At 51.3% G+C, this 27734-nt stretch overlaps 1 protein-coding gene, 1 long non-coding RNA gene and 1 other non-coding gene across 5 annotated transcripts; 1 reads left to right on the top strand and 2 right to left on the bottom strand.

Annotated features, from left to right (window-relative positions):
- Nucleotides 1-1697: 1697 nt before the first annotated feature.
- On the top strand, nucleotides 1698-17192 carry LOC123464005. The gene is made up of 3 exons (XR_006639297.1): nucleotides 1698-1810; nucleotides 7534-7686; nucleotides 15954-17192. It is a non-coding gene; the product is annotated as an uncharacterized LOC123464005 (long non-coding RNA).
- Nucleotides 7531-7694, bottom strand: LOC123464316. The gene has a single exon (XR_006639541.1). It is a non-coding gene; the product is annotated as a U1 spliceosomal RNA (small nuclear RNA).
- Tbc1d21 (TBC1 domain family member 21) lies at nucleotides 10595-21761 on the bottom strand. Of its 3 annotated transcripts, none has more exons than XM_045160158.1 (11): nucleotides 21702-21761; nucleotides 18208-18315; nucleotides 17956-18059; nucleotides 15140-15234; nucleotides 14544-14654; nucleotides 14363-14463; nucleotides 13718-13814; nucleotides 13215-13315; nucleotides 12055-12171; nucleotides 11253-11336; nucleotides 10595-10724 (listed from the first exon to the last, which is right to left on the bottom strand). In XM_045160158.1, the coding sequence occupies exons 1-11, from the start codon at nucleotides 21759-21761 to the stop codon at nucleotides 10692-10694; spliced, it is 1011 nt and encodes a 336-aa protein (XP_045016093.1). In that variant the 3' UTR covers nucleotides 10595-10691. The 3 variants fall into 3 exon arrangements, with proteins under 3 accessions (XP_045016093.1, XP_045016094.1, XP_045016095.1); XM_045160159.1 differs by having other exon boundaries at nucleotides 13215-13312; XM_045160160.1 differs by lacking the exon at nucleotides 18208-18315.
- Nucleotides 21762-27734: the final 5973 nt, after the last annotated feature.

The following is a 27734-nucleotide window of genomic DNA, read 5'->3' as shown; positions in this document are numbered from 1 at the left end:
CTCCTGGAGTAGGATGTTGTGAGGGGGGCTAGTCTGAATATCCCTAGTGACAGTTGTCAGGAGACATTTTATATGCATAGCTGCCATTAATCTTAGGAACTGTTATCTCCATTTTATTTATTTATTTGAACGTGTGTGTGTGTGGGCACGTTAAGGCCTCTTTCCACTACAAATACTACTTTTTGCCTCTGGCTTATGTGGGTGGCTTGGGAATTGAATCTGGGCCGCGGGCAAGCAAACGTCTTTAACCGCTGACCCACCTTCCCAGCCCCAATGATCTCCAGTTGGCAACTGAGGTAAAGTGAATGCTCAAGTTCAGGGCCAGGAGTCTCCCTAGGTCTAGTGCCTTCACAGCTCCGTGACATTGCCCCTGTTACCCACTATTTCTCACAAATAGTGTCATCTTGAGCAGGTCATTTGACCTCTGGTCTGTTTTTGTTGTTGTTGTTTATTTATTTCTTATTTTTCAAAAGAAACAGAGGGGCTAAACAGATGGCTCAGTCATTAAGATACTTGCCTGCAAAACACAACCACCCAGGTTTGATTCCCCAGTACCCACATAAAGCCAGAGGCACAAAGTGGTGCATGCATCTGGAGTTCATTTGTAGCAGCTGGAAACCCTGGTGCACCCATTCTTTGTTTCTCTCTATCTTTCTCTGCTTGCAAATAAGTAAATAAAAAAATATTTTAAAAGAAGGAAGGAAGGAAGGAGGGAAGGAAAGAAAGAAAGGGAGAAATAAAGAAAGAAGGAAGGGGAGACTGTAGTCTTTGTCCTGCTTTTCTCCTAGGGTTGTTTTCAGGGGTCCTCAGAACAGATTACACCTATATAAGTTTTGTCACCAAACCTGTGCCCCCACTGTCCTGACCCTCTTGGCCCAGCAGGTTTGCTCTCACCCCTGTTTTATCTCGCCAGCCCCATAGCTCTAGGCCTCTGGTCCAAGGGAGGGTGAAGTGGTGTCTCGTTGCTGGTGACTGTGGCTTTCGGGTCTGACTTGGGCTTGTCGTACAGTTTCCCTTCACCCTGGAGAACTGGATCTGGGACTAGAGGGTCCGTGTGCTCGGCCTCCACTGAGGGGCAGTGAGGATTGAAATCTAGCTCTGCTGGGTACTTTTTGCTTGGCACAAAGACATCATTTGCCAAGAACTGCATCTGCCTAGAGCCTTCTTTTCACAAAAGCCCTTCATTGGGTCTCAGGGGTCCAGGCATTCTGAGCCGTCTTTAGGAGCACAGGGCTTGTAACGCAGCCCTGAGACTCTGGCATTAAGAGCACAGAGAGGGCAGAGAGAGGTGCATGTGGGTGTGACAAGATGAGTGTGCCTCTGACCCAGTTCCATCCCCAAACCACTGGCTCAGCAAACTCTCCCACTGGAGCTACCTGGGACCTCTCAGAATAAGAGTTATGCCACTGGCTTTCCTGGTTCTGAGTCCATTGAGGTTGGACTGACTGGCACCCTGGGGTCTCCACCTTGTAGACAGCCTGTCTGGGACTTGTCAGCTGTAGTGACCATAGGCGTCAGTCCTCCTGAGAAATCCATTCTCAAATATTTATACGCAGACCCTTGAGACCCCTGGCTCCATTCTGGTCCTCATCCTCACCTCCACCACCCTCTCTTCTTCAACAGCACCCTTTCCATAATGGTGGTCATGAACCTAACCTTTGGCTTCCCACCTCACCCACAGCATCACATCAAATATCACCTCCTCCATCTCTGCCATCATTACCGCCACCCATACCAGTAACCTGCTGTGTGTGTTACCACCACCTGTGCCAGTACCCGCTGTGTGTGTTACCACCACCCATACCCTGCTGTGAGTATTACCGCCACCCGTGCCAGTACCCTGCTCTGTGTTACCACCACCTGTACCAGTACCCGCTGTGTGTGTTACCAACCACCACCCATACGAGTGCTCTGCTATGTGTTACCACCATATTACCACTACCCATACCAGTGCCCCACTGTCTCACTGTGTGGGTGTTACTACCACCAGTACCCTGCGGTGCCTGTTACTACCACCAGTACCCTGAGGTGCTTGTTACTACCACCAGTACCCTGTGGTGCTTGTTACTACCACCAGTACCCTGTGGTGCTTATTACTACCACCAGCACCCTGTGGTGCTTGTTACTACCACCAGCACCAGCACCCTACTGTGCTCATTACCACCACCAGTAAGGGAATGCCAATGTGACTGTTACCACCAACAGCCAACACCAGTACCCCACTGTGCTTGTTTCCACCAGCAGCAGCAGTACCCTACTACATCTGTTGTCATCCACTGTCCCCCACAGTGCTTGTTGCCACCACCAGTACTGTACCCCACTGTACCTGGACACCAGTTACCACCTCAGAGCCCACTTTTACCCTTGTGGTTACCATTTTCTGTCTCGTTTGCACCCCTGTCATCAGCAGCAACTTCACCTCCACTCTCCCTGCCAGCTTCTCAGCTGCACACGCCTCAACTCACGATGGGACTGTGCTTGGAAAAGCCTTCATAAATTGAAATCATGCTCAGGTGAACGTGCATGTCGTAAACAGAACATCGTAGTTTAGGTACTCAGTAGCAAGAGGGCATGCTACTGCACATGGTTAGCCTGAGAAGAGACGGAAATACACAGTCAGCCAGGTCTGGTGGTGGCGGCCTGCACTCTCAGCTATTTGGGTGGAGCTGAGGCAAGGAGAGTGAGGTCAAGGCTGCCTGGGCAACTGAGGACCTGTCTAATGGCTTAATGGCAAAGCATTTGCCTAGCATGCTGGAGGTCCTAGGCTCAACCTTTAGTACCTCAAAAACAAGGGCTGGAGGGATGGCTTAGTGGTTAATGCATTTGCTTGCAAAGCTAAAGGATCCCTCCCTGTTTGATTCTCCAGGACCCATGTAAGCCAGATGCACAAGGGGGCACATGCGTCTGGAGTTCATTTGCAGTGGCTGGAAGCCCTGGTGCACACATTCTCTCTCTCTCAAATAAATAAATAAGATTATATATATATATATATATATATACATATACATATATATATATATAATTTTTTTCATTTTTATTTATTTGAGAGTAACAGAGAGAGAAAGAGGCAGAGAGAGAGAGAGAGAGAGAGGGAGGGAGGGAGGGAGGGAGGGAGGGAGGGAGAGAAGGGAGGGAGGGAGGGAGAGAGAATGGGCATGCCAGGGCTTCCAGCTACTGCAAATGAACTCCAGACACGTGCACCCCCTTGTGCATCTGGCTAACATGGGTCCTTAGGCTTCACAGGCAAGCGCTTAACCGCTAAGCCATCTCTCCAGCCCAAGATTAAATATATTTAAAAAAAACAAAAAGAGCAAAATTCAAAAGTATGGTTTCTTCTAAGTTTGTATTACTCTTGCTGTACTGTAAAATTGAAACATTTTATATTGAACCGTCATAAATCAGAGACTGTCTGTATTTGCAACTATTACCATTTCCACCGTAATATCTGCATTACCTCTGCCACTTTCACCATCCTACCAGCATCTCCTCCAAACTTCAGCACCTAGCATTGAACCCTAGCTTTGAGACTCAGCTCAGAATCCATTACAAAAGAGTATCCCCTGCCGGGCTGATAGGCAGCTCCACCCACATGTTTTTTGGAGGGGAGGATCAGCCAGCCAGGTGTCTGAACAGTCCCTCCTCTTGACCTGAGTGCTGACCCTTCCTCTGGATGCTTCTGACAGGAGTCCATTCAGCTCTGCCTGTCAGCCATTCCTCTTCCTGAAGAGACAGCTGCTATCTGGTTGAAGGATGGGAACCAGTAATCTGGGGCTGTCCTTGTTTGCATAATGGTTGCATACATTTGCATCTCATTTATTCCCATCCTCTGAATACTGCACTGTGGGTGTTTGGGTACCATTTGCATATCACTGCAGGTGAGGGTCAGATCTTTAAGACTTGGGCACTTATTAATTCCTCCAAAGAGATTCTTTTATGCGCTGGTTCAGAAAAGAATATGAAATGCTTAATTCTGGAATAGTTCAGAAGAAGAGCTCCAAGATAGGGAGGTAGGTGGGGGGACAGGGAGTGACGCAGGGCCCAGCGCTTGTGGGGAGAAGAACTTTGATACAGTCCAGGAAGAAGCACTAATTGGGGAGGTTGGCTACAGAGAAGGGAGCTCTGTTGCTCAGTATTAATTTGAGACAGGACAGAGCCCTGGGCAGCCGCTCCTGTCCTTTCAGGGCCATGGTCCATTCACTGTGTGACCTTCAGCAAGTCTCTCCCTCCCCAGGTGGGGGGAGAGGCCAGAGAGTTGATCACTAATCCCTCTCCACTGGACTTCCACTCGCTACTGGGGCTGGTGGGGGGGGGTTGTCTGTCATTCATGACTCCCCTTGGGAATCACATGGGGAAGTTGCGAAAAGACCAGCACCTGGGCCCCATCCTCAGCCATTCTAATTTAACTGGTGGGCCCTGGGCATTGGCTGGTTACTTTTGCTTTTCTTCTCTTTTCATTTCTGTCACGTGTGAGTGTAGCATGTGTGCTGTGGTATAGGTTTAGTGCACGCATGTGTGTGTGCAGATGTGTGCGCCCTGTGTTCACGTGTGCAGTGAGAGGCTAGAGGAGAAATTTGGGTGACCTCCTCAACTGCTCTTCTGCGTTGCTCCCTGGAGACAGTTTCCCACTGAACCCAGAGCTGCTACTTTTCCCCCCAACATTCTTTTTTCTGTGTTTTTAAACTTTTATTTTTTATTTATTTAAGAGAGGAAACGGGGAGGGAGAGAATGGGCATGCCAGAACCACTAGCCACTGCAAACGAACTCCAGATGCATGTGCCACAGTGTGCATCAGGTTTATGTGGGTTCTGGGGAAGCAAACCTGGGTTCTTAGGCTTTGCAGGCAAGTGCCTTAACCACTAATCCATCTCTCCAGCCCTGGAGCTGCCACTTTTGATTAGACTGGATGACCAGTGAGCGCCTGTTTCCACTTCCCACAGTCTAGAATTACAGGTGTGGGCACATCCAGAGCTTTGGTTATTTAAAAAAAATTTTTTAATTTATTTGAGAGAAAGACATAGGGGTAGAGGGAGCTATGGGCACACCAGAGCCTCTAGCCACTGCAAACAAACTCCAGATACCTGCACCACTTAATGTATCTGGCTTTACTTGAATGCTAGGGTATCAAATCTGGGCTGTCAGGCTTTGCAAGCAATGGCTTTTAACCACTGAGCCATCTCTCCAGTCCTAGCATTGGTTACTTTTAAAAAATTTCCCTGATGCTTCTCATGTGCAGCCCAGACTAAAAGCTACTCCCAGAGATTCCATATTCCTTCCTCTACCACTGGCCTCCCTCGCTTCTATCTGGTGGTCTTATCCCACTGCAGGCTTACCTGGTCCTACAATCTGGCTAGAGAGATGGAGCTAGCGTCCCTGGGTTGAGGTTTCTGAATTGTATTTTCTTCCCTTCTTGGGCAGGCCTTTGGCAGGCCAGCCCTTACACTAGCCAGGAATTCTCTTCTCTTCCCCTTGGTTTTGTTCCATCCTACCTTCTCACCATTGGAGCAGGTCCAGAGAGAGTGATGCAGGGGCAGGGTGGGATAGGAGGCCCCCTGTCTATCTCCCCTTCACCCCTAGTCTCCTTGAACTTAAGCTGGTCTCTCCCTGCACACCTGCCCCATTCCTGCTACCCAGCTTTGCTGCTCTGAGTTCTGAGCCTGCGTAGCCAGACTCCCTCTTGGTTTCTCCTGGTCATCGTTACAGACCAACTGTCTGGAAACCAACCCTACAGGCCTCCCAGGCCTTTATCCTAAAGAAGAAATGTGCAGAGAGCATGAACTTGATTCCAAAACAAGACAGAGTAGGTGTGGCTGTATTTGGACCTTCCCAACACGTACTGGGGACACAAATTTTATTCAAACATTTTGTCTAATATATGTGTTTATATTTATTTACAAGCAGAGAGAAGACACAGAGAAAAATGGGCACACTAGGAACTCAAACTCTAGAAGCATGCACCACTATGCATCTGGCTTTACGTGGGTACTGGGGAATCAAACCCAGGTCGTTAGGCATTGCAGGCAAGCGCCTTAACCACCGAGCCATCTCTCCAGCCTCACAAGTTTAAAGAAGGAAAAAAGAAATAGGAAGAAACTTTTCCCACACCCCTTCCTCAACAGCCAAGCATCGCAGCCCACTTGTAGGTCCTTACTTGCTAAGAGCAAGGTGGTTTGAGAGATGGGGACCTGCCCTGCAGGGGACCCGTGTGGAGCAGTGAGCAGGGCAGGCAGTTCTCAAAGCAGCAGCAACCCCGGGTCTGTCACTGTAGTGACTACTGGCTCCCATTCAGCTCTAAGCGCCATGGGAACAGAGACTACGTCCCGTTCACACAAACAGTTGACGTACAGTGTGGGGCCAGCAGGCATCTCGCAATGAGTACTTCCTATCCTGTGGATGTTGATGCTCCCCTAAAACTCATATGTTGGACCTTAATGCCCAACATGAGGGGATGAGAAAGTGAGTCTTGGGCTGAAGAGATGGCTCAGCGGCGAAGGCGCCTGCCTGCAAAGCTTAGTGACCCAGGTTCGATTCCCCAGTACTCAAGTAAAGCCAGATGCACAAAGCTGCAAATACATCTGGAGTCTGTTTGCAGTGACTGAAGGCCCTGGTGCACCTGTTCTCTCTGTCTGTCTGTCTTCTCTCTGCTTGTAAATAAAGTAGAAATTAAAAGCAAAAGAAGTGAGTACTCCAGGAAGTGACTGTCATGACAGCCCCTTTCTCCTGAGTGAGATTAGTGCCCCAATAAAAAGAGGTTGAGGAGAGCCACCTCAACCCCCTTTGCCATACACAGTTGCAGCAACAGGCCACCACCTGGAAGACAGAACCTCTCACATGTTGAATTTGCTGGCACCTTGGTATTTGACTTCCCAGCTTCCAGAACAGTGAACACGACAATTGATTTCTGTTTGCAAGTGACCCGGTCTAAGGCATTTTTTATTGCAGTCTGAACACATTAAAACATTACTCAGTATGTGTTGAAATAAGCTATTTAGGCCAACGTAAGCTCTGGCACGATGCTATCGTAGGCTAGATGACGCCTAATGCTTCCCAGACTGGACCTTACTAGAAAAAAAGAAAAAAAAAAAAAAAAACCTTACTGGGTGATTGAGTCAGTGAGCAGAACCCTGCACTGATCGGGTTGTACACATTGGCATGGGAGGAGGGGGAAGGGGTGCTCTTGGCCACAACCCACAGGGCCTCCGGGAAGTCCCGGTGAGTTTGTATTTCAAAGGTCTCCATGCCCTCCCTCCATCACCTGGGTCTTTCAGTGTCTAGTTTTGCCCCACCTCACCTGTACAGCCTAACAGAGATTTCGAGCATGGTCCCTGGTATGCCAGAAGATCCTTAAAAGGACAGCAGGGAAGGAGGAGAGGTTCAAATGATCGCAGAGGGGAGGGCTCTGAGATCTCTACCTCAACTTCAGCCATGGGGCTCCTGGGAAAGACTGTATAACTATAGAGCAACAGTGGTTTTCAAAACAGATTGGGAAGTCATTGTTCTAGGAGGGAACTTAAGGATTTTTTTTTTTCTTTTCAGGGGAGAGCATGAACACAATACCCTACTACTACAAATCATGCAGTTGAGTTTCCCACATTTGGGGAAATTTCAGGGGCCAGCACATCTGGAGTGCAATGGATAGGTCTCGCCGTGGGAAAACCACTTTAGTGATCATGGTATCTCCCCTGCCAGGTAAGTATGAATTTTGGAAATTTTTTACTTTTGTTTTATTTTTATTTATTTATTTGAGAGCAACAGACAGAGAAAGAGGCAGACAGGGAGAGAGAGAGAAAGAGAGAGAGAGAGAGAGAGAGAGAGAGGGAGGGAGAATGGGCGCGCCAGGGCCTCTATCCACTGCAAACTAACTCCAGATGCATGCATCCCCTTGTGCATCTGGCTTACGTGGGTCCTAGGGAATCAAGCCTCAAACCGGGGTCCTTAGGCTTCACGGGCAAGTGCTTAATCACTAAGCCATCTCTCCAGCCCAGAATTTTTTAGGCTAACTTACACAACTAGGCCAAGAGAACCAGGAGAGAAAACACATTTGGGATTTCTAGAAACTTCTTCCAAGGTTAGATCAGCAAGATGCCTTACTATGGTCCTTTGGCAAAATACAAATATAATTATTTCACTCTTAAACTGTATTCCACGCAGAAATCTATGGTTTTAAATAGTTTTTCTTATGCAAGAGAGAATTGGCACACTAGGGCCTCTAGCCATTGCTGTTGAACTTCAGATGCATGTGCCGTCTTGTGCATGTGTGACAGTGCTCACTTACCTCACCTTTGTATGTCTGGCTTATGTGGGATCTGGAGAGTCAAACATGGGTCCTTAGGCTTTGCAGGTAAGTGCCTTAACCACTAAGCCATCTCTCCAGCCCAGGAATCTTTTTCTTAGTTTAGAGAGAGAAAGAGGGAGAGAAAGCATTGGCATGCCAGGGCCTCAGCCACTGCAACTGAACTCAAGATGCTTGTGCACCTAGTGGGCATATGCGACCTTGTGCTTGCCTCACCCTTATGTCTCTGGCTTATGTGGGATCTACAGAATTGAATATAGGTCCTTAGCCTTCGCAGGCAAGTGCCTTAACTGCTAAACCATCTCTCCAGCCCAGGAACCTTTTTAAAACTTATTTATTTGAGAGAGAGAGAGAGAGAGAGAATGGGTGCACCAGGGCCTCCAGGCACTGCAAACAAACTCCAGATGCATGTGCCCCCTTGTACATCTGGCTTATGTGGGTCCTAGAGAATTGAACCTTTGGCTTTGGAGGCAAATGCCTTAACCACTAAGCCATCTCTCCAGCCCAGGCCAGGAATCTTTATTTAGACAAACTGTCTTGGGTGGGAGTTGGGGAGATAAAGGAACTGGTAAAGTGGTTGGCTTAAAAGCATGAGGCCTGAGTTTGATTCCCAGAACCCACACAAAAATGCCCGCTGTAGTGGTGCATGCCTGTAATCCCAGCACTGGGGAGGGAGGCAGAGACAGGAGGCTCCCTGGCCAGCCAGGCTAGCCTTATGGACAAGTTCTAGGACAGTGAGAAACCCTGCATCACAAAAGGCAGGCAACATTCGTGAGGAATTACACCAGTTATCCTCTGGCCTCCACACACACACACACACATACATGCAAATCAATCAACAGTCTTGGGAACATACAGCTAAGGAGAACATGGTGTGTACATGTATCCATGTGCCTCTATCCAGCAGATGCTTTCTTCTTAACCATGCAGAGACAAGCCTGTGGGTGAGGCGAGGCCCCATTGTTCATTAACACACTCCCTACCCCGCCCTGGCAAAGGCAACCCCTGGAGCACACAGAGCCAGCGTGGGTGGGCGTGTTACTCGAGAGGAGGAGACTAGACGCTCACAGGGACACAGCAATCTTGGAGTGATGGTGGAGCAGTTATCTTCTCATAGCTAGGCCAGAACAGCCCCGCTCCCCGGAAGCAGTGTACGGAAGGAATGGGGTTTGTTTCGGCTCTCTCCAGGGAATGGTTCAACATGGGGAGGCATGGCAAGAACAGACAACTGGGGCGGAGGGGGGGATGTCGCATCTCCATGGCAGCTCGAAGGAAGTAGTCAGAGTCACCTAGTGCCGAACAACCAATGGGCTGGACCAACACCCAGTGCCACGCTTCCTTCAAGGCTTCAGCTCATCTGACATTCCAACCACCGTATGTGGTCACTGAGAGGGGCACGGTGGGAGCAGGAGAGTGGGAAAGATGCTTGTGCCATATCCGTGTGGACCAGGATCTGCAGCAAGACCAATGGTGCCCTCTGTCTGTCCATAGCGAAGCCCTTGGGAAGGTGTGTGTGTGTGTGCATGCGTGTGCGTGTGTGTGCACGTATATGTGTCCACGTACGCATGCTGCTGTGCCATTCTGGGACATCTAGCCAGCCCCAGTTCCTCTGTAGGCCTAAGCCCTTCTCCATGTCTGCCTGCAAGAAGGCCAGCTAGAGCCTGAGGCAGGCTGGGCAGGGGCTTGTGTCCATGGAATAACCTGGAGGAACACGTGGGCTGTATTTCCAGTGGGGGGGAGAGTGGCTTTCTGGGCATGGTCAGATTGCAGTGTCAGGAAAGGATGAGGAAGGCCAGAAGGCCCTGGTTAGCTCACAAGAGACAGGCAGAGGGTAAGGAATGCAGGGAGCTTTGAAGCCAGGTGGGGAACTGCGTGCTGCCCAGAGATTTGGCTTGTTCCTTCCACAGACACTGGTGGAAAAACACTACACACATGTGATCAGTGTGTTGGGAATAAGGAGAACACAGTGGGAACAGGGGCAAAGGCCAGGTCAGCCTCCTCCCAGGACCTGAGTCCCAAGTGTAAACCAATCCTTTTATGTTCCATGTTGTCTTCCACGAGTGTCTGGAAGACTTGTCATAGTTGGTCTAACCTACACATTTGTGCCCAGCCTTGGAGAAGAGGAGTCAGGACGAGCTGCTCTCCTAACGGGTGTCTCCTCCCTCTTACTACAATGGTCTGCTTGCTCACTATATAGCTCTGACCCCACCCTCACATGTTCCAGTGTCACAGGAGACACACAGCCCACCACAAACCAGTACTCCAAAGGCTGTTTCCACGGTGCTATATTGCCCGTGCCCTCACCCCAGCACCCACTGGACTTGATCTTGACCCCATGGTTGAAGAGTCACTTTCATCCAGTCCAGTGAGGTCATGTGTCCACTGTGGGTGTTGTATGTCCTCAGAGGAAGAAATCCTTTAGTGGCTGAGGAACCTGGGGGAAAGGAAGGCCACAGATGTGTGAGGTAAACAGACACTGACTGTTGCACATGTGTGTCAGTCTGTCCAGCCAAGAACATTCCCCTGAGCCCACAAGAGCCAAGCCTGTACCCAGACCCCTCGGAAAGGACAAAGGGGATGCAGGATGAGGTCTGTGGGCCCAGGAAGGGATGCCCGCAGCGAGGAGGCCCCACAAAGCAAGTTCCACAGGTTGCCGGTGGAGAGTGTGGCTGTGAAGTTGGATGTGCCTGCCGTGGGGCTGGGCACAAAGGTCAGAGAAGGCTTCTCGGAGAAAGAGATGATGCAAGAGGAGGAAGAGGCCAGGCGTGGCGGCGTACGCCTTTCATGCCAGCACTTGGGAGGCAGAGGTAGGAGGATCACTGAGAGTTAGAAGCCACCCTGAGACTGCATAGTGAATTCCAGGTCAGCTTGGGCTAGAGTGAGACCCTCAAAAAAAACAAAAAACCCCCACAAAAAAAAAAAAAGAGGAGGAAGAGGGCATATCACCAGGCAACCAACGTACCTCGCTTTGCATGAGCTCAGCATAAACCAGGCAGCCAGCAGAGATCAGCTCCTCGGCATCAAGGTCGATGAGGTTGTTGCAGGCCTGGGAGGGAGCATATGCCGTGTGTGTGTGTGTGTGTGTGTGTGTGTGTGTCTGGGAGGGTTGTGTAGGCAAATAGGTCTCTCTCCCTGGGCTCTTGGACACACACAGCACAAAAGCTGCTGATGGCGACAGTTATTAGGAGTCACCTGATGTCTCCCCAACCTGCCTGGCGCCATGTGTGCAGCTGTGGACAGTGGGGGGAAGGGATGGCTAAGCACAGCTTTCATACTGGGCTCTTGGAAGTCCTGGGGTTCCATCAGCTGTCTCAGATGAACTTAAGAAGGACTTGTTTTATAGCTGCTGTCCCAACTGTGGTGTTTCCCTCCGCCCCACCCCCTCCGACTTTGGCTGCTTTTTAAGCATGTTGGAAAATCCAAGGTCCTTTTACCACAGAGCCACGGGTTAAGTACAGAGGCAATGAGTAGAGCCCAATGGCCTCGGTTTCTTGGTATGCCAACTCAGAATGAGAAGAACACTACAGCCCCGACGATGGGCTTGTCCGAACCATACGGAGCTAGTCTGTTAAAAGCCTTTGGCACAAAGTTCAGTGCTTTGGCTCTCAATGCAATTCCCCTCTGGAGACAAAGGCAGCCAGAAGCTTAGGGTGATGAGCCTGTGTCCTGCAGGATGGATATGTGTGTGTGTGGGGGGGGGTTGGGGGTTTTGGAGGGTGACGGCTCCAGAAGTGCCCGCAGGACTGAGAAAAGGGCATGCTCACCAGGAGGATGGCATCACCGCTCATGCTCTCCAGCAGTGCCTGCTCGCGCACCATCTGCAGCATGCTGTAGGCCACCAGCACCTGGAAGTTTCTACAGGGCTTCCCGGTGAGCAGGACCTAGGGGCAGGGGCAGCGGCAGGCCTGAGCCAGGGCCCTGTGGCCTAAGACTAAGACACCCTGAGGATGGCAAGCCCCTGTCAACCATGCACTCAGAGCCACTCCAAGCCTCACATCTGGCTCACTCCTTCCCTCACACAGGGGAATGCTCACAGGGTTTTGGGTTCTGGTTATGGAGGAGGCCACGATGAGGATTTTAGGGAAGGCTGGGCATGGTGGCACACACTTATAATCCCAGCACTCAAAGGGAGGCTGAGGTAGGAGGATCGCAGGGATTTTGAGGACAGCTTGGGCTATAGGGTGAGTTCCAGGTCAAGCTGGGCTATAGTAAGATCCTGCCTCAAAATACTAACGCAAACAAAGACCTTAGGGAATTCCTCATCAGGAGAGACTGGGAAACTGTAGCATCTGAGTAAGTCACACAAAGGAAAACTTGATGGGAGCTCGGCAAGCCAGGGTCTCCCACAAAGACCTGGGGCTGTACCAGATTTAGGCATGGAGACCAGCAGACCAAGAGGGAGGGGTGAAGGTAAGAAGAGTGTTCTCATGGGACACTCAATGCCAGGTTGACATTTGGGCTGGGTCTTGCAGGCAGGAGGAGCCACAGGTAGTGGTGCGCTCCCAGCAAGACCATCTGCTGTCTGTGGAGACCGGTCAGAGGACTACGGCTGTCCTTGAGCCTGCCTTCTTCAGGAGTGTGGGCTCTGAGAGAAGCTAGCGTCCTGGGAGAAGGGAAGGCCCAAGGAGGGAGGGCAGACAGCTGGAGCAGGCCAGCTGAGCTGCAGGTCTGACCAACTCGACAGGCAGACGCTTCTGTGCCTGCTGCCCCGCAGAAGGACTAGCCAGCAGGGCCTTTGCACCCAAATTGACAGATTGATGCCCCAGCTTCCTCTCCAAGGCAGAAGCAGGGCTGCTAGCCCAATAACACCCCGGGCCACCGAATGCCATCCACAGCCAGGAGGAAACAGGAGGCAGGAGAGAGAATGTGCAGCCGCCTCTGTGACAGCTGGGGCACCCCCCCCACCCCCCTGCCAGCGTCTCACCTCCCAGAGCCTCCAGACGTCATCGAAGGATTTGAAGACACGCTGGAAGCAGAGGCAGAACCAGGGGAAGAGCGACTGCACGGCCCCGGTGCCCTTCCCTTCTGTGGGGAGAGAAGCAGGTGCCAGCCCAGCCCAGGAGGCTGGGTCAGAGGAAACAGCGGGGGCAACACACATGCTAAAGATGCCAATCAGATGAGGCCACAGCAGAGCCTGTGAGACCCAGAAAGCACACACACAAAAAGCACAAACAAAAAACCCTAGGTGCTACTTTCCCAAGTGGCCTGTTTGGAGACTGGGCATCGGTGCTCAATAGCACAGGCCTCAGCCCCCCCCCCCCCATATGTGACTTCCCCCACAGGGCCTGGAAGGAAGGTCCAGCGAGCTGGCTCTTGTCCCTCAGGCCTGGGGAGGGGGTGGGGGGCGTTGGCTGCCACCTTGGCTTCTGGCCCTTCCCCAGCCTGCCCTGGGGCGAGGTGCCATCGTCAGCAGCCGGGGCCACTCACTGAGGTGCTCGGCGAACGAGGGGTCCAGGAAGGAGACGAGGTCGCTGAGCACGTCCAGGTTCTTGCTCACCCCGATGTTGAGGACACAACTGTGCTCCTGCACGAGGTGGAGCCAGCGAAGGGAGCGTCACCCTCGCTCGTCCACAGGGCACCGTCGAACCGGGCCTGCCTCTCGGCCCCACCTCGGAAAAGCCTCGGGTCTGCCGCAGCCGAGGCTCGTGCGTGAGTCTGCGCGTGCGTGAGTCTGCGCGTACGTGAGTCTGCGCGTGCGTGAGTCTGCGCGTGCGTGAGTCTGCGCGCGCGTGCGTGCGTGCGTGCGTGCGTCCGGGCTACAGGCCATGTAGAGGAAGGAGGAGGAGACCGCACTAAAGGGAAGGCTTTGGAGGCCTGAGTAAGGCTGTTGGATTTTACTCTGGAGGCCTGGGGGAGCCCCCGAAGACTGACCGGAAGGGAAACTATTTAGGGAAGGGGAGGCCGGCAGGACCTGAATTCAGAACGGTGCTTCATCCCTTGTGGGTGCCCGTGCTTCCCCTCTTCCCACCGCCAGGAGGGCGGGAGAGGCCGAGGCTTCTGGGCCTTTGGGGTTGTGGGGGGGGGGGCGAATGGAGACGGCGAGATCGGAGCTGAGCCCAGCCGAGCCCTCACCGTTTTCTGCAGGAAGAACTGGAAGAGCCAGAAGGTCTCATGTTCATGCTCCACCATCAGCTGGAAGATCATCACCATGTCGTGGAAGCCCTTCTGGTACTCTGCGAAGGAGGACGGGCCGCCAGTGAGGAGGAAGAGGAGGAACGGGCCGGGACAGGCCGGGGCTCGGCCCTCCACTCACCCGCCTGCGTGTTGCAGACGTAACTCAGGAGCAGTATTTTCTCCAGCTTCTTCTTGTCCACGAGCACGTTGCCCAGGACGTCTTTGTCGTACAGCTTCTGGATGTCACATGCTGGATTGGGACAAGGGACAGGAAGGTAGCACTAGATCATCTCCAGCAGAGGGTCCATGCATGAATGGATCTCCTATTCCAAGAATATAGGTCCAAAGACATCCTAAGACGGGGCACATCAGCCCTCACCAGGCTCAACTCCTCGTCATCCCCTGGACTGTCTGGGTTTCTCCCCCCACCCCCTCATCCAAAGCTTTGACCAGGCCATACCCTCAGCCAAGAATGCCCCTCCCTGTCCAATTCACACTGAAGCTAGTTCAAATCCAGGGGAAGAAGAAAGGAAGGTAAGGTAGCAGGAACAGCACCACAGCCAGAAGCACATCCCAGATACAACTGGCATGGGTGGGTGGACTGACCCAAGCCCGGCTAGAAAAATTCCAGGCCCGAGTCTGCAAGGTAGCTGCCAGGCAGGAATCATCTGTCCCTGGAAGTGTCTGGGGAGAGACATGAATGACCTCAGTCCTCCTCCCACACCCCCTGCTCACCGATGTTGTTTCGGGTCTCTATGAAGTTCTGGTGCAAATTTTCCAGCAGGGGCTGGATTTTCTCATACACCTGGCACAAGGCTTCATAGTTCCTCCTGCAACAAGAGCACGGAGCCTGAACGAGGTGGCTTTCTCCTTCTGAGGGGGAACAACTGTGAGCGGCAGCTGCTGTTGGGCTCAAGGGGGATTGCCCCCATCTCTAATGCTTTCCCCTTTCCCAGTCTGTGCGGCCCTAAGCATTCCCCAGTGTGTGCCTGGAGCACTGCATGGGCACAGCTTAACACACAGGCTGTACGGTCTGACGGTGGCATCCCCACTCTGGTGCCACCACTTACCTACTGGGGGTCTGCAGAGGTCTCTGACCTTCCCTCTCTAAGCCTCAGTTTCCTCAGCTGTAGAGTGGGAGCTTTCCTGGTACCTGTGCCTCTGAGTTAGAAGTGCAGGGTGAAAGAATGTCTCATAGCCTGGCATGGTGGCGCACGCCTTTAATCCCAGCACTGGGAGGGCAGAGGTAGGAGGACCACCGTGAGTTCGAGGCCACCCTGAGACTACATAGTGAATTCCAGATCAGCCTGGGCTAGAGTGAGACTTTACCTCGAAAAAAAACCGAAGGAAAAAAGAAAAGAAAAAGAACAAAAGAAAGGAATACCTTGTGCACATCTTTATAATGTAATCAGTTGGTGAATGGGTGACTGTGATTCCCAAAAGGTCTGTCCCTGTCCATGACCCAACTCCCAGAACCTGTGAATGTGGCCTTCTCTGGAGAACAGGGGTTTTCCAAAATGTGAACTAAGGATTATTCTGAATTTTCCAGGGGGATCCTAAATCAAATGACAAGTGTCCTCACAAGAGACGCAAAGAGAGAAGGAAGTGTGGCCATGGAGACAGAGGGGAGCAATGCAGCCCCAAGCTGCAGAAGCCCTGGCGCCAACTTTCTTTGGGAAGTGAGGAGAGGAGGTTCGCGTCCCAGAGTCCTCAGCGGAGGCCAACACCTTGACCCCGCGCTTCTGCCTCCAGAATACCAAAGAAGAAACATCTGTTCTTGGCTGCTTGGTTAGCGGTGCTCAAGACTCCCCAGGCGTCCAGCCTGGCGCTTACATCCCCAGGGTCTGGAGCTATTCTCTGGCCCCTGTATGAGGACTTTCTACATCCTGTCTGGGTGGTGCCTCAGGGCTGGGAGAGGCCGCTGTGCCAGACCCCAGAATGGTAAGTCAGCCTACACCAAATGACCCTAAAAAGGAGGAACTCCACCACGGGGTCACTACGACTGAACCTGCAGGTCCCGAGGCCTCATATGGACAGGCAAGGCCTGCAATACATCAGAGACAAAGGGGGCAACCAGGTTGGGGGTGCAGGTCAAACTCTGCCCCTTTCTGCCTGGGAGCAAAGAGGCATGTTCTGGTCTCAGTGCTATACATCCGAGTCCCAGGGCCAGAGATGAGCCTCTGGTTTCGGGGAAGCACTTTTACCAACATCATGAATGCTCGCTGTGTCTCCCCCATGCACAATGACATACCTGTCTTTGTAATTTGGTTCCTACATCCACTCTGTGAAATATATTGTGATCCCTCCCCCATTTGATAGGAGGAGACTTGGCCTTCAGCAGAGAAGGTCATGGGTAAATTCACCCAGTATGTAAGCGATAGTACTGGAATTTGAACTCACTTCAGAGCCTAATTACAAGAGACGTCTCCAGCCAGATGGGACCAGAGTAGAAACCCAAGCAGGACAGTGTAGATGCTGGGGCCAAGAGGTGCCACCTTTTTGGATCTGTTCAAAACTACAGGGCATTGGGAGGGGCAAGCACAAAAGAATCTCACATTGACCCTGGCCTAAAGGAAAAGGTGAGGGGCTGTGGAGATGACTGAGTGGTTAGTTCAGAGCCTGTGTGCTAACTATTGAACCAAGATGTCTCAGCCTCGTAGCTCTCTGGGAAGATCTGGGAGGGTTGCTTCAAGGAAGTGCTCTCTCCGCTCTGGGCCTTGCAACAAGGGTGGGCTTCTGAGAGCAGATGATGGGGAGGTCAGTGTGGGTGGAGGGGAAAGCGTGAACACGTGAACTCTCCTCAGATGGGGTCGTGGTGGGGGATGGGGCAGTAGATCTGAGGCAGCTGGTGTGGTCAGATGAGAGGCACTTTGGATAAAAGAGCCAAGATTGGGGGAGGCCCTTGAAGTCAGGGTGTGCTAATTTACAATGTCAGCAAGCACTCCTGAGGTTTAACCTGACAGGAGAGGACAGGAGCAGTCCTCTGCTGGGTTTATAAGTCTCCTGCTGGGCATCCAGAGGAGATGTGGGCTGGGCAAGGGAGGTGGGATCCTAAATCAGCTATGGGCGTTGGGGGTAGCAGTTGGCAGAGACAGGAATGGAGTCCAGGGAAGAAGGTGGGCTTTTCACAAGTTAAATGTGCAGAGTGAAGTTTGGGGCAAGGTGATGAGGGGAGTTGTTGGAATAACCTCCTGCCTGGAGATGCTGGGATGGTCCATGGCTAGAGAGGAGGTCCTCTATATTATTTTCACACACACACACACACACACACCCCACACAAATTTGGAAATAAGTTCAAATTCCAGCAATATTGCCTACATTCCGGGTGACCTTACCCATTACCATTTTTGCTGAAGCCTGTCTCCTCCTCCTCCTCCATGCACACTCACCACACCTGCTGTTTATGGGTCTAAGTGGGGAAAAATAGGGGTCTTCTCTCAGAATGAGGTGTCTACTGGGCCGAAGAATCTTGGATCTGCAGGCTGGCTGGACACCCCCTGAGACTTGCAGGTCCACCCCTTCCCCCCGAAAGAGGATCTGGAATATTGTACCTCCTTGTGCTGTCCACTGTGAGCCGCTCCTCCCAGGAACTTTGCCATGAGTAGTAGCCTGTGAGGAACTTCCAGGCTTCCGTCCTTATGGAGGGGTGCAGGCCCTGGAGATGGATGGTCATGGGGACTTGAGTCATTTGCTCAAAAGACTACCCAATGCCATGCCTGCCCTCTTGCCATCCATACCTTCAACCCTCACCCGCCCCACCACTCAGTGTCAGGGTGAAGCCAAAGGTAGCCTGGGCCCCATACCCTTTCCAGGATGTTAATACAAATGTAGTCTCGTGTTCTGACCAACTGACCATTCTCATCGAAGAAGCTGTTCCACTCAGTCTTGTCAATGGGGGGATTTTTCTTTGCCTAGCAAAGACAGTCAGTTCAGCCCTTAGCTCAAGACCTGTGGTTTTCCTTCTAATGTAATGTGATTTTCAAATGCTAGGCTGTGGCCTTTTTTTTTTTTTTTTTTTTTTTTTTTTTTTTTTTTTTTTTTTTTTTGAGATAGTGACAGAGAGAGAAAGAGGGAGAGAGAATGGGCACACCGGGGCCTCCAGCCGCTGCAAACGAACTCCAGATGCATGCACCCCCTTGTGCATCTGGCTAACATGAGTTCTGGGGAATCCAGCCTTGAACCAGGGTCCCTAGGCTTCACAGGCAAGCACTTAACTGCTAAGCCATCTCTCCAGCCTGGTAACAGGAACCAAACAGGAACCAAAGCTCATAGCCTCTGACTCACTTCTCGAAATCTATCCTAAGGAAATCGCTGAAAATAAGTAGGGGAAAAAAAATCCTGTGTGCACAATAATTTTCATTGCACATTACTTACCAAAATGAAAAATGCAAGCGCTCTAAGTGTTCTGCAATAAGGGAGTAGTTAAATAAACTATGGTTTATAGACTCCATGGAATATTGTGAGGCAGATAAATAGATGTTTACAAGGAATGAATAATAATATGGAAAAATACAAATGTGAACAGAAAAAAAAAAAAAAGCAGAATACACAATTAGAAGCTCGGCATTCTGCCTGTGCGCCAGTACCCCTGTCTGCATCTTGAACGCCCTGGTCCTAGGGCAGCAGCACTCAGCACTGCCCAGCTTTGCTCAGGATCCTCCAGTCCTGCCGGAGCAGCGCTCCCAGCGTTGCCTATCTGCCCCCTGATCCCGTGACAGCCGCACCAGTAGTACTGCTGTCTACACTGCCCCTGATAGGTATCGTAACAACCGTGCCACATAAACTCTAACATGCAGGGCGGGGGCAGGGGCTTCACCAAAGTGTTCTTAGAAAAAGCACTGAAGGCTGGCAGAGGTGATGCACACCTGCAACCCTAGAACTTGCTGGTAAAGACAGGAGGATTGCCACAAATTTGAGGCTAAGCCTGGTCTATATAGTGAGTTCCAGGCCAGCCAAGGCTACGTGGTGAGACCCTGTCTCAAACTCTCTGTCCCACCACCAAAAAAAAAAGGAAGGAAGGAAGGAAGGGAAAAGAAAGAAAAAAAAAAGACTGGAGAAAGTCCTATGAAAACCCTGTCCGATAAAACCCAAGGGCTTATCTTTGAGCAGTAGGAGTATACTTTTTTCCAAGTATTTTCATCTTTTCTCTATAATAATGTGTATTGCTTTTATAATGGAAAAATATAAGATAAGCACTAATTAAACAATTTCAGTGCTCTATTTTATCTTCCCTAAAAATGTAAAGCAGTCCGTCACCAGGAATGTTTAGATAAGGTGTGTGCGTTTATATGTGTGTGTGAGGGCGGGGAGAGATGGGTAAGTTCAGTGCATACAAAGCCATTTGGAATACTTAGAATATCATAAATAGGAGTCAGGGTTCCTGTGGGATGAGGGAAAGGTTCCCGCCTGCCCAGTGTGTCTCCTGCTGCTGAAGAGAGGAGTCTCTTGAAATGCCACATTGCATAGACATGCTGGAGGACAGGGCCCAACAACTGACCAGCCACCTTCCTGTCTTCCTCCTAATACCCGAGTATGTACGTCTACAGTTCCAAACTAGATCCACACACAAATCATGTGAGGGGTTTCTTCTTCTTCTCCTCTTCCTCCTTCTCCTCCTCCTCCTCCTTTTCTCTGAGGCAGGGTCCCACTCTAGCCCAAGCTGACCTGGCACTCACTCCGTGGCCCCACCCCTGCCCTAGGTTGGCATTGAACTCACAGCAATCTTCCTACATCAGCCTCCCGAGTGGTGGGATTAAAGGTGTGTACCAGTGCACCCGGCTACATGAGGAGCTTCGTAACGCGTACGTTCTGATTCCAAGAGTTTGGGCCGTAGCCTATGAGGATGCAGTCTTCACAGTCTCACTGATCATGCTGTGGCCCATGGGCCATGTGAGGAACAGGGTGTCAGGAGGTAAAACACTGGAAACTAACAGTAGCTGTCCAGGGGCTGCAGGATGGAGGGTGATTTAACTATTTGCATGCCTGATGGGCTTGAGAGTCACTTTCTTTCACAACTCACTTCTGGGCCAAAGAGATAAGAAGGGTATTTGACACTGTACTGCCCTGGAGAAACAGGGCCCCCTGTACCCCAGCAGGTACTGGCATCGGTGATCATCTCCACACGTGGAGATCACTGGTTGATGAGGAGGACTTTGCAGCCCACTGCCTGGGGCGGTCAGGCAGCAGCTCTGCCTCTTGCTCATTGTGTGACTGTCAACTTGTTACCAAGTCTCTGTACTTCATTTCCTTTTTAATTTATTTATTTGCAAGGGGAGGGGGGGAGGGAGGGAGAATGGGTGTACCAGGGCTTCTAGCTGCTGCAAACAAACTCCAGATGCAGGTGCTATTTTATGCATCTGGCTTTACATGGGTACTGCGGAATCAAACCTGAGTCATTAGGCTTTGCAGACAAGTACCTTAACCACAGAGCCATCTCACCAGCCCTGCTTTGGGCTGAGAAGGCATGACTATAAATAAAGCTCTTAGAACAGTCATTGTACACAACAACTGCTTCGTGGAAGCTTATTTATTACTGTTATTAGCATTCTCCAAGTACGGAGCACTGAAGAAATATGAAACTGTTATTCAAGGCTTGGCGATCATCTGCAATAAACAAGTAACGTCCAGGAAAGAGGAACTCATTTTGCATTTTACATACCACTCTCTTAATCACTACGATAAATTAGACTTGATATTGACAAAAGTCATCATAATGAGTTATTGTGATTTTGAAAAAAAAAAATCCCGCGATAAAAATTTATACGATGGAGGCCGCCTTCTGAGGAATGGATGTATCTTATTAACGGGGCCTAACATACACGAACAGAGGCATGTACTGCCACCTGGTGGCCGCATACCAAAATTGTTGGCAAAAGCCTGGAAGAAAACTCAGCATCTTGAGGTGTGAACTTTCAAATCTAAAACTTGATATTAAGTTAGGAGGACACATCCGGGGAAGAAATAATGTTGGCTTGTAGGAGCTCCAGATAAGATAAAAGGGGACGTGGGTGTCTCCACCCGTGGGTGTCTCGGCCCTACTTATTGGTGCTGCTGGTGCAACTGGCCCTGCTGTACCTGTGTGGCAGATCCTGGCTCTCACTCTCCCACTTAGCAAGGGGAAAAGAGCCCTGGCGCAAACAAGAGGCCAAGGAGGGAGGCACTGGGATCCGGCATAGAACAGATGCTGTGATGGTACGCTTGAATCCCAGCACTCAGAAGGCTGAGGCGGGAGGCTCACAAGTTCAAGGACAGCTCTGTGAGACCCTGTGTCAAGCAAAACAAAGGAAGACATACGTACCAGGATGAAGGAGGCTGACCGCCTGGCAGAGAGGCTATTTTCTGGAGTCAGGGTGGTCATGGCCCCTGCTAACTGTTTTCATAGCAGCCTGGGACCATCATTCATGAGAACCCTGGTGAGGGCCAGAGAGCCAGGGAAGGAGATCTTCCTTTTAGGAGACGACTTGCATTCCCGAAAGGAACTAGGCCTCTGGTGCCTTCCCACACTTGAATAGCGCTAGCCAGCCATGTCATAAGGCCCCTGGAACCCTCATCACAATGACCTTGGAATGTGGTACTCTCACATTCAGAGGACACACACACACACACACAGAATCCCAGGTGGTAAATCTACTGATCACTCGGAAAAAAATAAATAAATAAATCACACTATGTAGGATATGTGTTGGAGGTCATGTTCCAAGGACGTAGGGGTTGGGTGGATAGGGGTGGTCAGGGTGGGCTTCCTGGGAGTGGTGGGCCATGAGTCTGGTCTCTGTACCTCTGGCTGTTTCCTAGGACTTTCTTAGCCTGTTATCTCACCAGACCCAATCATAGACTTCAAGCCTCAGATTTGGGGAGGGCTGCTTTCAAAGTTTCCATAGCTCACAGCAATCCTACTTCCTGAGTGTTGGGATTAAAGATCATGTGCCAATATGCCTAGCTTTTTTAAAAATTATGTTTAAGGGGGGCAGTGGGAATAGATGTGCCAGGGCCTCCACTACAAACAAACTCCAAATAACACAGATGCATGTGCCACTGTGTATCTGGCTTTATGTGGGTACTGGGGAATCAAACCTGGGTTGTTAAGCTTTGCAGACAAGGGCCTTAACTACTAAGCCATCTCTCCAGCCCCTGATTCACCTTTATTTATATCCAGAGCACAGTTTTGCCTTACCTAATGCGATTGGCCTGAGTGCAAAGTGAATGAATGATTTAATGGGACATGAATAAATGATGCCCTCTTAGAACTCATCTCACTTCCCTTTGTATGCATTGCAGATTTATGTATGTCCCCTCTCTCTTCTTACCTCTATCATTTTTTAAAAAAACGTGTGTGTGTCTGTGTGTGTGTGCACGCATGCATGCACTAGGGTCTCTTGGCAGTGCAAACGAATGCCCACCCATCTTTATTTTGGGGGGGGGGAATTGAGCAACCCAGGCCAGTAAGCTTTGCAAGCAAGCTCCTTTAACCACTCAGTTATCTCCCCAGCCCCTCACCTTTTCCTTTAGGCCAGGGTCAATGTGAGATTCTTTTGTGCTTGCCCCTCCCAATGCCCTGTAGTTTTGAACAGATCCAAGAAGGTGGCACCTCTTGGCCCCAGCATCTACGCTGTCCTGCTTGGGTTTCTACTCTGGTCCCATCTGGCTGGAGACGTCTCTTGTAATTAGCAGATGATCCGTCATTAGACAAACCAAACTGCAGTCAGGATCTGGAAGTTGGAATTCGGGCTCTGACCTCAAATTTGCATGCTTCCCCCCACCCCAAGCTACAGAGTCCCCAGGCATGAAGTCAGAATATGGTCAACCTCTGGCTTATTAGCTGAATGAATCAGCATCCATGTGGAAGTCTTGGGTGGACACAATGCATCGTCTCATTCACTGTAGCTGTTCTAGTGACCCGTCACGCTGCAGGAACCCTTCGAAATCACAGAACCCAATCCTCTGCCTGCCTCTGCTGCTCCATTCCCAATTTCGCGCCCCTTCCCCTTAACCTGCTGCCCCAGGTCTCTACAGAATGGGAGCGGGACCATGGGTGGGATAAGAATGAGGCTCCTTGCACATCAGGACGGCTCCATTCTGTGAGAAGTTTCCAAAGTGAACGCTGGGAGCAGAGAACAGGAGACACAGCGTGGGCGTCCCTCACTCTCCCACTCCCCGGGTGACGGATGCCTCTGCTCCTCCACATTAGCGATGCACACCACGGGGAATTAACCGTTAACCTCGCCTGAGAACAAGAAGGTCAGGCAAGGTGTTGGAAAAATCTTGAGTGCTAAATGCAACGGGGTTTCTAAAATGAATGTGGTGGCCGTAGATCACCCTCCGCTGAACTTCCTTTGACCTCTGGCTCTCCGCATGCATATGGTAGGCCATAAGTCTCCCCCAGCTTAGTCATATTGCTGAAGCCTCAGGCGGCAATGCAGAGGCTAAGTATTCAAATAAGATGGCATGACCCTGCACCAACAGGAGCACGGGGGTCTCCAGTGACCCCTCCTGCCCACCCCATCCCCCTGCCCAAGGCTAAATGGTCCTTGTTATGTCCATTTGTGTTTATAATTGCCCAAGGGCTTTAGATAGCCATGTGTTGCTTTTCTTTTTTTAATACTTATTTTTATTTTCTGCTGTGTATGTATGTGTTGTGTTCATATGTCATGTCTGTGGGCACATGTATGTGAGTGTGTGCACATGCATGTGGGAGCCAGAGGTCAATATCAGATATCTCCCTCAGTCCCTCTGGGCCTTATTTATTTAAGAGAAAAATAAAAAGAGAGAGAGAGAGAGAGACTTCTCTCTATATCTGCCTCTCTCAAATAAGTAAATAAAACATTAGAGAGAAAGAGTGGTGTGCCAGGGCCTCCAGCCCCTGCAGATGAACTCCAGATGCATACGATCCTTGTGCACCTGGCTTACGCAAGTAATGAGGAATTGAACCTGGGTTCTTAGGCTTTATAGGCAAGCATCTTAACCACTAAGACATCTCTCCAGCCCCCCCCCCCTCTTTTTGAGACAGGGTCTCTCATTGATGTAAAGCTCACCATTTTGACTAGACAAGCTGGCTAGCAAGCCTCTGGGATCCTACTGTTTCCACCCCTGCCCCCCAGCCCCCGGCACTGGGACCGCAGGAGCATGCAGACCCGGGTGTTAGTGGTTTGGACTCGGCTCCTCATGCTTATGCAGCAAGCACTGGAGCCACTGAGCCATCTCCCCGGCCTATATTACTCTTCTTGCCTGCATTTTTTTCTTCCTCTGGAGAACAACCCAGCTTGCCGCTTTAAATGTGTGTGCATTGCAGAGAAATGCGTCAAGGCACGAGACCCCAAGTTTTGAAACACCATTCTCAGAGTCTACAGAAGCCCAGCAGGCCCATCTTTGCTGTGGGGAATCTGGCTGTCCCTTAACTGACGGGGTTATGCTGTGATGAGGAAAGGCGCCTTCCAGGGGGCCAGGGAGGACCGCAGGTCCTCAGATAAGCAGTGAGAAAGTACCTAGGCTACAATGCCAGAAAGACCTGGGGCAAAATCGAGATATAGCTCCACCAGTGACCTGCCCAGCTGTAGGGAAAGGCAGTCCTGTGGGGTCTGTCTCTGACCCCTGCTCAGCCCAGAAGACAAGGAACACTGAATTTGTGTGGGCCTTATCACTTCCGTGGGAGCATCCTTTTGTGGCAACAACCTTTCTCTGTTCCGAGCTCCATGTGTGCTCCTTGATTCTCTTGGAAGCCGTGCGTCATGTGGCACCTGGCCAGGTCCCTTGCTCTATCCATGCCAGGTGGAGAGGGAACAGGGACCTTCACCCGCGTGAAAAGGCCACATGCAGGCCAGCACACTGTGGCAGCCTTGGACCGAAGCCCCGGCCCTAGGGACAGACAGCTCACTGTCGAAGTTGCACTAGTTCTGTCTCCTCCATGGACAAAGCACAGCTCTATCTAGCGCTGGGTGAATTGTGCACTTCTTGGTGACATCTGCCAGCCGTGGAGTGGGTTGACACCCTGTGCCTGCTGCTCCTGGCGGCAGGCTCTGTTGTGCCATTTGCTGTCTTCCTCACAATGAGACTCCTCCCGGGAGGCGGAACAGAAGTCATTTGCCTGACACCAGCTCTCACCCGGTACGAGTCTCAGAACCCTCCTGTATTGCCTTGGGGGATGGTGGTGCCCGCTGGCCCTCGAGGGTAAATGAGGTAGCGTAGGCAAAGGGCCCTGCGTGGTGTTGAGCGGAGGCACAATGCTCAGGTGCTCACAGTGCCCTTCCCAGCCTCGCCATTGGCGCTACGTACACCAAAGGCTTGTTGGTAAAACTCAGCCAAGATGCCGCCTTGATTCGTAGTAACATCTGTGTCCAAATTCAAAGGTGCCACCAGTCTGTCAGTTGATGCTTCCCTGCACGCCCCCAGAAACCTGAGACCAGGATTACTATTAAAGCAGTAAGGCCAATGTGAGAAACTGAGTTGACTCACATTCCCTTCTTGTCAACTCCACATGTGGCGGCTCTGAAACGCCATGCGGCCGTGTCCCTGCTAACGGGTAATGAGCCCCTTCAAAGGATGCCACCCCAGGACCGTCAGAGGCTGGGGCATTCTAGCTCCTCATAAAAGTCACGAGTATTCTGATTTTTATCCTATTGTCAACTGCCAGAGATCTTTGGTGCTAAAGCCCTTTGCTCCTATTGGTGAGGAGCTGGGATAAGTTTAGACTTTCAGCATTGGGGCTTTCTGCTCTCGCCCCCACAGAGCAAATTTCTGACAATGCCAGAGACAGCTGCATGTTGCCTGTCACCCGCATGAGCGGAGCAGGGATGAAGGTGGGATGGGTGACGATGGCTCTTTTCTGAGCACTGAGGTGGTGGGGGTGCCAGACCAGAGCAGTCTAGACACCCTGTGAGTCCCCTGACCTCCTTGGGGTGCTGAGGCATTATTAACAGCCTGGTTACTTAGGCTGCCCTTTGGATTACCTCCCAGCCAGCTATGGGTGATGTCAGAGATGACCCATAGGAGTCATTCCAGACAAGAGTGAACCGTCCGCCTTGGGCAGCAGAGGCCGAGCCTCTGAGACCTCTAGCCCATCTAGTCCTGCTCCTAGGCTGGTCTTTGCAGTTCTCCCCATAGCCTGCCTCCAATCCAGGGTCCTGGAAGCAGGCAGCTCTGACTCACCAAGCATAGGCCGTGTCCTCCCCACCCCCATCTCTCTCGCTTTCTCTCTCACACACACACATACACACACTCAACGTCTCCTGCTCATTTGGCTCCCAGAAGTTCCCTGTCACCTCTGGCCATTCCACAGCTGCCCTTGACTGAGCACTGGCTGTCAGCCTGAAGCGAAGGGCTTTATCTGTGCAAGTGCCAGCCTCGAATGCTCCCTGAGGGTGACAGGAGCTCAGGGAAATTAAGTTACTTGATCACCCAGCTGGTATGTGAGGAGACGGGGACCTTTCTTTGTGCCCAACTTTGCTAGTGAGCCAGGCCACCTCTGTGTCAAATGGACTTGCCTTCCTTGTCCTGTTGGCCATGGTGCATACTTCTGAACCCCTTGCTGACCACAGGGGACTGACTGGGCTACCACAGCCCCGCAGGGAGAAGCCAGTACCTCCCCTCCAGGCCCGGAGCCTCATGTGGCCAGGATGGCAGGGAGGGGCGGGATGCTGCAGCCCAGATTAGAACACGGATGGAAAGAGTGAAATGGAGAGGAAAAAGGACAAGACATTCCTGCAGACACCAGGGACTGCTAATGGAGGAAAATAACGTGGCTAATTACATCTCTGAAGGCTATCCGTTCCAAAATGAATTTTTAATGAAAAAATAATGCATTTCCCCTGCAACTTAAGTCGGGAAGAGAAACGAATGAGCAGAGCCTCCCCGCGCAGGCAAGAGCAGTGGCGCGTGTCCAGAGGCAACGGTGACCCCCTCACCTGTCACTTCCCCGGCATTCTCATCCCGAGCAGCCGCGCACAGCCGTGTCCTATGGAAACCATAGAAACTGGCTGCGAGAAACTCGAGAAAACTCCCTGAGGTACAAGCAAGAGGGCTCAGAGAAATAGAGGCGGGCCTCCATGGCAGCTCGGAGTGTGCACCCAGCCTCTCCACTGGCTTCCTGTGGGGGAAGACCTGGTTATTTTCCTCCTCCGTTCTCTCTGCTGAGAAGGTCTGGACCTTAAATCCTGAGGTGTAGAGACACACTCATTTTGTCCTGAAGGTTGGTCTCTAACAAGCTCTGGGGTTCTGTTTGGCAAGTGGGATAGGAAGAAAATCAAGGCTATTTCTCTCTCTCTGCTGGCAGAATCTATAGATCAGAATGAGAAGAGAGAAGCCTTCAGAGGTTTGCAGTCATCTGGGCTCACATTCC

Source organism: Jaculus jaculus, chromosome 10, assembly GCF_020740685.1.
Source record: "Jaculus jaculus isolate mJacJac1 chromosome 10, mJacJac1.mat.Y.cur, whole genome shotgun sequence".
NCBI lineage: Eukaryota > Metazoa > Chordata > Mammalia > Rodentia > Dipodidae > Jaculus > Jaculus jaculus.
The sequence above is the reverse complement of the archived record's forward strand: the minus strand, read 5'-3'. Positions and strand labels throughout refer to the sequence as shown.

Coding starts and splice junctions, on each gene's coding strand:
- Tbc1d21 (XM_045160158.1), bottom strand. CDS start 21,761: ATGACCACCCTGACTCCAGAAAATAGCCTCTCTGCCAGGCGGTCAGCC. Junction 15,235..17,955: donor ACAGTGGACAGCACAAGGAG/GTACAATATTCC, acceptor CTCTTGTTGCAG/GAGGAACTATGAAGCCTTGT. Junction 10,725..11,252: donor CTGAGCTCATGCAAAGCGAG/GTACGTTGGTTG, acceptor CCTTTCCCCCAG/GTTCCTCAGCCACTAAAGGA.